The following is a 13,695-nucleotide window of genomic DNA, read 5'->3' as shown; positions in this document are numbered from 1 at the left end:
GAGGTGGTCTCTGTCCCATCTCTCTCTCTCTCTACCTTGTATTATCGAGAGTCTACTGTAATAGTAAATGAAAATGATCTCACAGGGATCCGTAAAAAAAGCTATATGGTGCATATGATTTTGTTTCTGGCAATTAAGTTAAGACATTCGAAAGTTAATCTTGAAATATGTGCAATATTTTTATTCTTGAACTCCTTTTTTCTGTAGTAAATTTTTAAAACGGAAAAGCTCAGAAGTGCGTAACAAGCATTTATTCAATACTTGTCTGTACTTTGAGGTCAGAAAATGTGAATAAGAGCGGGCTTTCGTATGAAATTTTTTTTGTTACCAGCTGGGTAGAGAGGACTGCCCCAAAGCAGAATGTGCCGAAATGTGTGACGTACGTCGCAGAACAACCAGTGCTGTTGCAGAACAGTCTGGAAGAATTTTAAGAAAAGTGTAGAAAAACGCTATTATGTGTATGAGAATTTTTGCTGCAGAACATTTTCAGTCAGCTGAAGTTCCGTTGCAGAACATAGCAAAACATCTGCTTTGGGGGGGGGGGGGGACTGTATTTATAGAACTCTGACCTATCCATCTTTTCTGTTATTTGGCCTGCCCTTTCTCCACATTAGGCCAGATAATTCAGAGTCTACTGTATACGCCATTCTACTTAATCAAAAGAGCTTTATAAAAAACACTAACATCATTGATTGTATTGCTTAGTAATACTGTGTTTTTAATTAAAAAATATATATATAATTTAAAAATCTGATTTCTTTCTGAATCGCCCTGTATTTTGAATTAATCGTATGATTATTTGTGTTTTTCAATAGCTCAAAAAGTTCTTATTTTCTCAAAATTTGTATTTTTTAGCTAAATTATGTTCTAAATGTCAGAAGAGACTACTTTTGTAGTATTCATACTTATAAGAGCACAGGGAGAAAGTTATTTATTATGTAGGACAGTGTTCTTCAACTGCTGGTCCACAGACCGGCACCGTCCATGGGCATTGTCTGCTGGTTTGCAAAAAAAAAAAAATTGTCCAATCTATGTAGCCCCAATATAATTCCATGCATAAAACATGAAATACTGTCTCTAAATTTGTTATTTTTCTGTTCGGCTAATCTATAAATTCTTCCTCCTTTATACTTTATCTTTTGCTATCTATAAATTATTTTTCCGTATTTAGTTTTGCTGGTCCATAATTTCTTAATCCTTAATCTTTTGCCTGTCTGAAAATTGTTTTTATCTATATTTCGCCGGACTGCAAAATATTTCCCACATTTCTGCTAGTCTGCAGGTGTAAAAAGATTGAAAACACTGATTTAGAAAACTTGTATCAGAATCTTGGCTAACACTTGTTTCTAGAGAAAATATCTATTTCATTACTTATAAATAAATTACATTAAGCCAGTGGTTCCCAAACTGTTCTTCATGAAGACATCTGTGATTGAATTGGAGAATTTTTTTTAAACCTCAATATGATTGAATGGATCACAGGGTAAACATGAAATAGACTTTTTCATGTAAAACAATTGGCACTTCCACAAACAACATAATCTCTTCTCTTTCCACCATTGTGAGTGTATTTATTCAGCGAAGTTTCATATTTCTTTTTTCTCAAAATAATTCCTAAACTAGCAATAATGTATATTTGCATTTTTATTTCCATCTACTTTCTGAAAGCATTCTAGAGCTCTTAAACTGATACATTGTTCTCAATGCCATTTAACCTATTAACTTCTCCTTTTGAAGAACACAAAGCTTACAATTTCGTTTAAAGTTTAATTTAAATCTCTTGCTATAAATTTAATTTGATTTGGGAAGAAAGAAGTTCTAAGGAGGATAGAAAAGTTTTAGTGATCCAATTGTCTGAATAATGCCTGTAATGCTTTGCCAGCCAGTTTCAGCAGTCTAAGTTCAATGACTAACTTTTTATTTTATTTTACTTAACAGTTTTTTTGACCCAGTTCAGCCCAACACATAGGTGCCAATGCTTCTGATTGTGTAGCTTTATCAAAATCTGGTTGGAAACCGGAGTCTTTCAATTTTTCATATTTATTAAAAACTCCCAATATTTTCTTGAGAAAAATAGTCAGTTGTCAAATATGATTCCAAAGTTTCCTATTATTGCTAAGATCTCTAAAAAAAAACAACCTGCCAATGGTGAGAAATCAAAGTAGATAAGAATTCGTGAAAAAAAAGAAAAAAAAATTAGTGACAAATATGTAAGATTTATTATTATTCAGTCATAATAATCAGCTTGATTTCAGTGAAGAATAAAAATTCAAGTAGGCTTTGTTGAAAACGTGGAAAAGAATGTGAATACAAAATTTTTATGAAAAAAAAGTTGGAAGGACCAAAATTACAGGAAAATATGGGAATGTCCCAAGAAAAAAAAGGTCATATAGTCACCCTAAAAATCCAGTTTCCCTTTGATTTGTATGACGTTTTTTTCGGCAGCAGAATGTCTCCCATCACATGACAAACAACAGATTTTTTGAGTCTAGGAATCAGCACCTAAGCAAAGTGAAAAAACATACTTTTAAAAAATACTTTGTTTGAGGCCTGTAACATGTTGCATTTTTTTTTAGCTACTTGGTGCATATTAATTTTTTTTAAAAGCATGGGATTTTGTACTAATTAAAATCAGTTCTTTTTTATGACATACCATAGATCAGGGGTTCTCAAACTGTGTGCTTCAGAGCAATGGCGCTGACAAAGGTTTTTCGAAGAGATCATTTGTTAAACTCTCTGGGGAGCCACAGATAAGTGTTGATTAGGGAAAGGGGGCACCACACAGATGGAAAGAGTGAGAACCCCACTTATAGATATTGGTTTTTATTGCTGACTTATTCATCGGTATGTCAGCAAATCCAGTCTATCTTCTGTTACCAAAAATCATGAGTCACAGAAAGCGTTGGGCAAGTTTATTTGCATTTTTCAGTTTTCTCTGAGATGGTGATGTATAACGTGATATCAGTCTCCAAGTTGGAGTAGGTTAGTTGCAAGAATAGTCTTATTAGGTATAAGGCACGCCGCATAATGTGATGGCATCGGGTCTTTAGGTTTCTGATAACAATAATCTGATTGATAACTGTATCTGAAACAAACTCGGATACAAATCAGATGACCATACGTTCTGTTTCATATGAGGAAACAGGACAGCTCATTTATGTTTCTAAACAAAACAAGTTGCAAAATGTTCAAGCAAGTTGCTGTATTCTGTGACTCTTTTCAGTAACTTATCATACTGTTCTAAAATGAGAAATTTTCCCTGAAGCTAAGATATCTATTTTTAATTAAGCCATTGTGAGGAGATAAAATAGAACTATTTAATGTCCCTTCAAATGTGTTTCATAGATTCCTTGAGAAAGTCTTTTTGAAAGAACTAATGTGTATCTAGTCAACCATTTGCCTCCACTTTATTGAGAGAAACGGATATATATATGGATGGATCATAGTGGCTGTTATGACCAGATTGAGACATTGTGAACAAAGTACAAAAATGCTTGTTAACAAAGGACTGGTTACATGTACATGTCCTCGCCTTCTACATCATGCATGCTCAACCCATGACTCGTGGGACAAATGCGGTCCCAAAGTCATTCGATGTGGCACATGACTATGACTGACTATTTTTGCAATATAAACCTAACTTTTTTAAAAATGAACTAAGTGGCATATTTTTTTTTTTTTTTTGCAGGTCACTTGAGTGTCCTGTGGCACATTCTCATATCACTTAAGTGACCCCTGATGTTGTTCCTCATTACTTAAGTGACCTGTTCTATATTTACTCTCTACCTGTTCTATATTTATTTTTGTTCTATCCCCTTCAGATAACTTGAGTGACTTGTGGCACAGTTTCAGAGAATTTAAGTGTCCTATGGCATTTACAGCTCACTTAAATGATCAGTGATGTTTCAGATCACTTAAGTGTACCGTGACACATTTCTATATCTTTTAAGTAACTTGTAAAAAATTTACAGATCACAAGGTACCCACTGCAGCACAGTAGCGTCTCACTCCAGCTGCTTGCAGTACATTTACGGAGCACTTAAAAGACTTGTGGTACAGTTCTAGATCACTTAAGTGGTGTGTGACATGTTTTCAAATCAGTGAAGCAGTTCTCTCTCCTGAAGATTGAACACCCTTGTTCTGTAGGTTGATGATAACTTTAAAAAAAAATTAGCCTGGTTCAAAATTTTGCTCCAGAATGCATAAAAAAACATAAAAAATTGATAACAAACTGAAATCCTATGAATAGAAACAAATTTCTTCCTATGTTATGAAATAGGTCTCTTCCATACTTTGCAAAGGTGATAACAAAGACCAAATGATAACATTATCTGTGATTGTAATAAGTGGCGACTATTGTACATGCATATAAGTACTGTATATTATGTGATTTTAATTTGTGTTCATGTATCTTGCAGATTAATCATACCTGTCCAGTTTGTCGGGTAGAAGTCAAATTCGATGACTAACAAAAAAAAAAAGGTCATTCATTCCAATGCGTTGAGTATGGAAGTAGCAAGACATTGTATCCCTCCCCTGCTATGTCTGTGTTCGATTGTAGACTTCATAGTGCAAAGCAGATGAAGAATGAATTGGGTCATGTCTTCCATAACTTATGCAAACACCGTTTTGGCAAAGACAATAAGTTTCTATAGCAAAGTTCGAGAAAGGGGGGGAAAAATTCAGTGAATCTGAGAAAGTGTTTTATTTTTTTGGTGAATGATTGTTTCTATAGGTTATGCACAGTCTCCCGCTCTCATAATGTATCGTGAAAATATGATTTGATTTATATTGATGATGATGAGAATCTTTAGCATTTCTTGTGGCCAATGGAATGATTAATTTGTGTGGCGTACGTGAAATAAAGTTTTGTTGACAAAGTGTAAAATTTTTTTAGCATTCACACTTTTTTGTTTATTCCAGATTTTATTTCATTTGCAACATACACATATTTTCAATATTGTCTCAGTCAGCTATGTATTTATAGCTGGACTGTCGCTCAGAGCTGCAAATTAAGGGAATGAGTTGTTTGAAAAATTTGACAGATCAAGGAAGAAAGCAGCAAAAAGAAAAATTGTATAAACTCACCCACAGATGGCAAATACATTAATGTAAACCCCAGTTGCCAGTGAAAAAAAACTTTTCACAAAACAGTTCTTGAGAAATTTCTATTTCATTTACTAAGACATTATCACTTGCTTATTGTAATGTTCAATAGGGAAGAGTGGTGACATGAAAAGGCATCTAAGTAAACAAAAATCAAATTTTACATGACTGGTCAAAGTCTGTGCCAAAGCCACTTATTGTTAATAGCAATTTTGGAGAGCTCCATTAACTAAACTATTTCTTCTACCCATTTGCTGGCTTTACTATGTCATTACATGAGCTCTCGTTATATTATTGAGGTAGAACCTCACCAGTTGTGCTTTATCCACCATTGTTAGCAATACAATGAAAACCTTATGCGAGCGCCAGATGCAGGAAATGAGCTTTTAATCCCACGCTCTCCATTTTATAGTAATCTGATTTGCATATTTCCTGTGATTTGCTTTCTTGAATTGCTCTCTATCGACAAAAATTAGAACTAAATTTCTTTTCTGTATAAAACAAATAATCCCCCCCCCCTCGTGAGAATTACTTTTTTGCAAACGATACCAATTCCTTTAGTTTTATGAATTTTATACCCTTCATTTATTGTAGAAACAAAATTTCTCATGTGCTTAAATGTTTGTTACTGCAGCCATTTGTAAAAATACATCCCAAAATTTTTATATATTTTTTCATTAAATCCAACTGCATTGCTCTGCAATTTTTTTCTTCAGAATTTACACTTATATAGAGGGTGCAAAGCTATTAACCAATTTTACTGGTGAACCAATGATCCTAGAGGCATACTTCTAACTAGAAAAAGTATTCATGACGTGTAGACCTCAGATATATGTATGTCATTCATGTTGCAAGGGGTTGTATAGTTATTAATGTTAACTTTTAATACAGACACCCAAAAACACAATTAGAAAGTAGTTGCACAGTCTCTTCTGATGCTAAAAAATATTTCTGTGGATAGTAATTTCATTCCTTTGCAAAATTTTAAGGGGTGGGTATTTTTTTTCATCAGTGTGAGAAATAAAAGAATTGCCTAAAAAACGTGGGACATTGCACACCCCCCCCCCCCCCCCAGCATCAAAGGTAAAGTAGACTAATCGAATGCATATACGTATAGGTGAATTGACATCGTGCCCCACCCACCCAGCCTATGATTTGCGGACGTTTCGCCCGCATCTTATCAAGTCCGATTTTGTTTCCACATAGTGAACGCCGTACGTGGATAGCTTTGTTTGGTAAAAGTGTATTTAGTTTTTCTTAACTTTTATTTTATTACATTAGGTATAAAATTGTAAAGTATGGGCAAAAGAAAGTTACGGTTGTGCTATAACATATCTCCTTTATCACATAAGGAAACGGAGGGGTAGATGTATGTGTTCCTATTAATGAACAGAGACCATCATATGATGTTTTTAAGGATATTTATGGCAAGCTTAGGGAGGACAGTGACAAGTTCAACTTTTTTCGCATGTCAGTTGACGCAATTGACGATCAGCCATCTACAAAACATGAAAGTTGACTTCATTCTACCGGGCTAGTACCACCTGGACCCGCGTTGTGTGAATATCCTTCATTTAACCTAATGTACAAAATATGTTTGTGCGGAGCCTGCACCAAGTTTTCACATGTGCGGACGCCATCCGGATCCTGACGTACACTTCCGAGTTCCTGACCGCATCGTGTGAAAGGCTCCATTTGTAAATCATTGTTTAAAACTTCTTCCGGAAACGCATCCGCTCCGTGTGAAAGGCCCTTAGTTTATTACAATTGCCTTTGGACTCTGCATAAGACCCATGGATTCTGCATAAAAGTGGCTGATTGGGGGTGCGATATGTGAATGCTATTTTTTTACACTATAAATTTACTATATAGGGACCCATGTAAAATTCTAGCTTGGAGACTCTAGTCTAGGGATCAAGAACTTCTTAATGGAATTAATTACTTGCGTTCACGGAGAAAATTACACAAAATATAACAAGTTTGCGAACGATGGGTTTTGAAAAGGAATTGTGAAAATTTCAAGCACCTCGAATTATTCGGAACCTCAAAGTTTCAAGACTTGTACTTCCATTAAAAATATATGTATTTAAAAAAATCGGGAGCATCTACCATATTCAGTTCAAATATCGAAGACAGATGACAGCACCTACTAGAACACGAAACACCTCGGCTAACACAGATGGTTCGTTCCAGGACGGTAGCGTGCATTATCGGGTCCTGGGGAAGCCTTGAAAGGGTTATTATATAAATGTACATTTTGTGGCAGCCCTCATTTGGTTCGGAGCCCTGGAACAGTGCCCCGGTTGCCCCAGCCCAGTTACGGGCCCGATTCGTTCCGGAATCACGTTCGCTAGCCGAAATCCTCTTACCTATTTTTGCTTCCAACTGACTGCTTTGAATACATTGCCACAATGACATTTTTTCCTCGATTAATGGAACAAACTTCCCAGTTCTATTGTCAACTCCCCCACTATCAATAGTTTTTTTGCACAATATCAAACAATATCTACGTCTCATTCAACCGCATTCTCTTGTATAGGCATAGGGCCAACAATATTGTATACATAAATAAAATAAGCCGAATCGTTTGATTAGTTTCCAACTTCTGCCCAAAATGTAAAGATAAGTGTTTAAAACACCAAGGAACGCTATACAAAAGGCAAATACTGAACGGAAGCTAAAACGGACAGCTTCAAAATTGAATAAATGAGAATTTATAGAAAGATGAGAGAGGTAGGTACACATGCACGCACTGAAAATCTTATTTTATACTATGTACACACAACCAACACCCCCCCCCCCCCAGTTTTAGTCTACTAGTACCATATAGCCTCCAAAGCAGAATACGCCAAAAAACTGCGACGTATGCCGAAGAGCAATTGAGGTGTCACAGAACTATCTCGGGAAGAATTTTAGGAAAAGTGTAGAAAACACTATGAATGGGAACTTTTTTCCCAGTCAGATGAGGGATCCTTCCAGAACCATGTGAAACATTCTGCTTTAGGGCATATACCTTTGGTCAGGGCCGGTCCTAGAAATTTTGCCGCTCTTAAGATACGACTTGCTTTAGGACATAGTTTTCAACCTTTTTTGTCACATAGCCCCCTTCTTCAGAAATATTTTTCTCCCATCACTTCCAACTTAATCTAACCCATAGAATCCTATGTTATACCCGTAGCTTCAATTACCCCTCCCCCCGGAACATTCCATCGTCCCCAAGGGGACGTTAACGCCCACGTTTGAAATCACTGCTTTAGGGCATATAGCTTTTTAGCTTTTCTTTTCTTCACCTCAATTACCTTGATACAGTGGTTTCCAAAGTGTTGGTCACGAGCCCCCTTGGGGAGGGGATAACATTGATGATAACGAAGATGTTGCGAGATAATTTCCTAAATAAAAACGTCCGATGAAAGTAAATATGTAAACTCAATATAAAATAACCCTTTGAAGGGGGAGGGTGGACGCACCTGTTTACATTTTTTACTATGGGTTTTGGAAAAAATGTCTACTCTTCAAAGGGAGCTTGTAGCACATACACTGAAGAGCCAAAAAAACTGGTAAACCTGCCTAATATTGTGTAGGGCCCCCGCGAGCCCGCAGAAGTGCCGCAACACGACGTGGCATGGACTCGACTAATGTCTGAAGTAGTACTGGAGGTAATTGATACCATGAATCCTGCAGGGCTGTCCGTAAATCCGTAGGAGTAAGAGGGGGGTGGCAGGCCTGGACTTAGGCAGGTGCGAAAGGTGCAGTCGCACCGGGCCGCAAAATTTAGGGGGCCGCAATTTTCCCTGAAAGAAACCCTTTTCTTCTGGAATGGGAAATATTTGTGAAAATTTTTTTCCCCTGAAACTTACATTTGGTGGGAAAAGAAACAGCTTCCAGTTTCAACCCCAATAACATAAAGCGCTGATAGCCATTTAATGGCTGCCAAGTCTCCCGAATTTTATCTTCATCGCTCGATCTCCCAAAAAGTTCTTAAATCTCCCGAATTTTTACGAAAATCACAAAAATCCCTAATTGTCCCTAAAAATTCCCTACTTCATTAAAAAAATCCCCGCTTATGAAAACAATCCCTAAGGAATTTCTTGTGGGGCATGAAGCCTCTTTTTTTCCCTTTCGAAATGACGTCACACGTCGTAAATGGGGAAATTCCCTTTTTAAGGAAGTTTTACAAACCCTCTGATGGTAACAAGAAAGTTGTTTGTCTTATCGTGCAGGGAAATGGCTTAGCAGCCAATAGTCCTGGATAATAATTGAAGATTATGGTGATGCACATGTGGTCAAAATTTCTTTTGTTGAAGTTACGTACGTGCGATATAACAAAGCATGAATAATGATAAGCAAAAACATATTTAATCAATTTTAAAGATACTTATTCCGATGAATTTCCTTTCATCAAACGTTCCAGAAGAGGGCCGACTTTTCCTTTTTGTACAAGTTGTGTTACGGACATAAACATCGGTCATGAAAAGACTGCCATCATCAGTCGTGAAGTGAAAAAAAAACATCAAGCAAGTGTCACAAAAAGTCAGTGTTCTTCAAAAATTGACGGTGTTTTCCTTCATCTTCCGATGATTTTGGGGTCATTCGCGGAGAATGTTTGTTCACAGCGTTTCTGATTGAACACAATATTTATTTTTACATCATTGAAGTTTTGGCCTCCAATTTCACTTGTTTTTTGCGTAGGAATTTTATTCCCAAGGGTTTAACTTCCATGTGTGTAAAATCCCTATTTTAATTGGACTTCAGTTTTTGAGTAGGGATTTTATTCCCTACGCTTCAACTTTTATGTTTGGAAAATCCCTATTTTATTTGGAAAAATCCCTATTGTATTTATTAGGGAGTGGTTTTAGCATAAAATACGGGTGCGCGCGAAAATCTCCCGAATTTTCATTTTCAAAAGTTGGCAGCTATGCCATTACAATTAGTGGAGGAATTCACGAAGAGCATATGCGTAAACTTGTATTGGAATCAAACCCCTCCCCTTAATATTTGTAATATCAATGGAAACATTTGGGTTTTATAGCCCCCTTCCCTCACCAATATTTCCAATGAGGGCTGCAACCAAAGCGCTTTGGCTGCAACCAGGTGTTTGGCCAGATGGAGAAAAGTACGCATTTTGGCTCTCGTCTCTAATATTGAAGAAGAGGTTAAAGGGTGAAATTTGTGGTCTCTCTGATCTGTCCCCCGGGACACTAGATCCGCCTACACCCCCCCCCCCCCACCACAGTTGCGGCCCTGTTTCGAGTACATAATGAAAATGAGTATAATGATTAAAAAAAAAAAAAGACTTCTTTGTCAACATTGTTTTCCCTTCACAACATCCTGATTTTGATCTCCATCACACTCCTGTGCAATTTTCGTCGCATGCTGTAAAACCAAGACTGCCAAAATACTTCGGTTCACAACTCGGGAAGTTCGTAAATCGAGGAGTAATTATATATATATTTTTTTAGAGGCCACATTTTTTTTTCCTTTTTTTTTTTGCACCGGGCCGCGAAATTCCTAAGCTCGGCTCTGGCCACACCATTCGTCATGATCAACTTTGGAACGCATGAGGCTAATATAAAGGCTGGACACGAGTGTGGGCCCCAGTTTCATCTAAATAAGACGTGTTTGTCGTGCCTTTTTAGGTATTTTACTTATAGAAGCATAAACGCATAGACAAAATGATTTTGAGAAATATTGCGCGAAAAAACAAAAACAAAAAAACTTTCACTACTAACTGTGACTAGAGGGTGTTTTCTATGTAAATTGCAATGCACACGGAATCCTACTAGATCTATTTTATTACTGAGACACCTGAAAACTTCCTAAATCAAGATTTTCCGAAGTTCTTCTTCGAGAGCGAACGCATGCATCTGCTCCCCCTCCAAAAAAAAGGACTCGCAACCATTAGAAGTCTTGTAATGGTTTAGTTTTTAGACAGAGGTTGATCAAATTCCATGACATCCTCATCATGTGGAAGTTTCGGGTTGAATAGTCTTCGCTGCACATTCATTCCAGGCCCACGCCGTAAAGTGCTCCTGACTCCACGCCGTACATCCGTTACAGGTCTGCGCGGTACATCCGTTACTGGTCTACGCTGTACATCCGTTGCAGGTACGCGTTGTACTGGTCTAGCATATTCTTCATATTGACGATTTCTCGCAAATTCTCTATCAGCTTGTCTGGCTCGTATAGCCCTTTCACGGGCTTCATCTTCGATTTGTTGCTGACGGCTTCTCGGCGTGACAGCTTCTGGAACTGTTTCAGGTTGATATTCCACGTCTCGAATGTTTTCGACTGGACTTTCTAAAACGGTTTCAGCTTGATATTCTACTTCTGGAATGTCTCCGATTGGACTTTCTGCAACGTTTTCAGGTTCAAACACTTCTAGGGGTTCCTGGACGTGAGTCCTTTCATCCTGTACTGTTTTATCCGTCTTCGATGTCTCTTCATCAGGGGCTATTTGAGGAGGACTTTCTGCATCCACGTAGGTTGCACCTTTGTCAGGAGCGCTGTCTTCTTCCGGGACTTCTACTGCAGGCTGGAGATCGGCTGTTTCGTCTTCCTCGTCTTCGTCGAAAAGCATATCTGCGTCGACATGCATATCTTCGTGGAATTGTTGCTGGCTTTTTGCTGACCCAAGATCCAGCGGGGCTTTAGGAATCGTGCCCGTCGTTTGAGCTATTGACTGACGTGTAAATTCTCCCTGACTCGGCGTTGTCGTATAAGCGGCTCGTTCGATTTCTTCAGCCGGATACCGTGGAATGTCGAAACTAGGAGGACGTCCCTGTCGATATCCCAGATCGTCTTCTGCAACGTATCGGTACATATTGGTATTCTGTCTGGCTCGCCTTGCGTTTTCATTCACGGACGTGATGCTGGAAAACATCGCCCTCTCCCTTTCTTCCTCCGATGGGGCATCCGCGTAATGAAGGATCATCTTCATGAAGTTTATCTCTTCTTCGAGTTTACGACCGATTTCATTGTCACTGGCCGTATTCATGTCTACGTAAACGAACTTCTGCAACCTTTCTAATTGTTTCGACAAGTGATGCTGCATGAACTGATAGCGTTGCTTTTTCATATCGACGTGCGTTTCGAGCAATCTATACGCGTCTGGTCGCCTTCGGATTTTCTCGTCTATCGCCCTATGTTTTTCCCTCATGTCTCGGAGTCTCTGCCTTAACTCCGCCAATTGACGTTCGAAATATCTGAATGTCTGCAATTTTTCGTCATCACTTCTCCGAGGATCCGCTGAAGTGACCAGAGTGTGATTGTATGCGGCCATCAGATCGATTATGTCTTCGCCGCCACATTTAACGTCATCCTCGAGCCGCGAAATAAGTGCGTCAGAAACAACGATATTATTCTCCTCGTACCGACGGGGAGGACTTGGAGCCCCTCGCATAACAATGTCGCACGGTCCAGTTCTGGGCACTGGTGACCTGCGGGCTTCCAGTGCATTCAACGCGTTCCGCAATCTCTCTACCAAGTCTCTCTGCTCCAACACGCGCTCTTCGTATTTCTGCGCATAATCTTTCCGAAACCTCAGGATGTACGATTCCTTATCACATACCGCCGCTAAAAGTACTTTTTTCTCTCTAGCTAATACACGCAGCCTTTGTATGAGGTCTTCGACCGTGCATATTATCACCCTGGAGCCGTTCGGCAATCCTGCAATACCGTCATCATCGTAGTACAGGTCGAACGTTAGCGACGGCAATTCCACGGTATCGATACTTCTATCGTTTCCGAGCCTTCTATAGAGAGCTTCTAGTTCAGCCTGTAGCGCATCCAGCTCCGCAGCTTCGGTCGTGAAAATATTCAGCCGACGACGGGCCGGAGCTCTCGCTATAGCAGCTAAACTATCTTGCAAGCCTTGACTGTCTCGCTTGAATTGCGAGTATTGATCCAGATAGATCACTCTCTGATCTTGTCTACGATCTTGGTGTAAAAGCATTTCGATGAGTCTCTGCTGTGCGTCAATCAAGTCGATCGCCTTGTTGGTGGCTCCTTCTAATCTATCCGCGGTGTCGCTCAGACAGAAGGCTTCTTCCTCGAAATCATCAAACTCGTCCATTGCTGGATAGCGAAGTGTCGATTTTGTCCAGCTTCGAGTAGAGTTTGGAGGAAATTCGAAAAAAAAAAAATTCGTCGGAAACAATTTTGTCGTCACCAAAGTCTTACGGCATCTTTCTCTTATGCCTGTGTTCGATTTAAAATTTCCCGTACGCTTCCTTTAATTTTAATTGGCTCCTCTTATTAGCTCTAAACCTGTCCGAATTCTTTCATTATTACTTATTCCTCGTTTCACCCATACATTTCCATCATTTTTAGTTCAACTCTTTCTCATTGTTTGGAGAATAATAGACGAATATATTGACATATAACAATAGAATCCCATAGCCGGAGGGTCTCCAACGTATGGCTCGCGTTGCCACATTTGGCCCTCGGAGCTTTTCGCCGTGGCCAGCCGGTCAGATTTAGAAAGTGAAACATTGAAGACAGACGATTAAGAAGAAAAGAATAATTTTATTACAACAGGGGGTTCTTAACCTTATATATCAGCGACCAAAAATCAATAAGAATGATCAACTT

The 13,695-nt window shown here is 38.6% G+C and overlaps 1 protein-coding gene across 5 annotated transcripts in view; it reads left to right on the top strand.

The window, feature by feature from the left end:
- LOC149086618 (uncharacterized) overlaps positions 1-4,888 on the top strand; it is a 29,938-nt gene extending 25,050 nt beyond the window's left edge. For all 5 annotated transcript variants that reach the window (XM_089231006.1, XM_089231007.1, XM_089231002.1 and 2 more), the window contains exon 8: positions 4,419-4,888. In XM_089231006.1, the coding sequence (XP_089087132.1) occupies positions 4,419-4,469 (51 nt within the window). In that variant the 3' untranslated portion in view covers positions 4,470-4,888. The remainder of the gene's footprint in view (positions 1-4,418) is intronic.
- The last annotated feature ends 8,807 nt before the right edge of the window (positions 4,889-13,695 follow it).

This window comes from Pholcus phalangioides, unplaced genomic scaffold (assembly GCF_987345545.1).
Source record: "Pholcus phalangioides strain wild (caught in Gottingen) unplaced genomic scaffold, Ppha-v1.0 ptg000004l_1, whole genome shotgun sequence".
NCBI lineage: Eukaryota > Metazoa > Arthropoda > Arachnida > Araneae > Pholcidae > Pholcus > Pholcus phalangioides.
The sequence above is the reverse complement of the archived record's forward strand: the minus strand, read 5'-3'. Positions and strand labels throughout refer to the sequence as shown.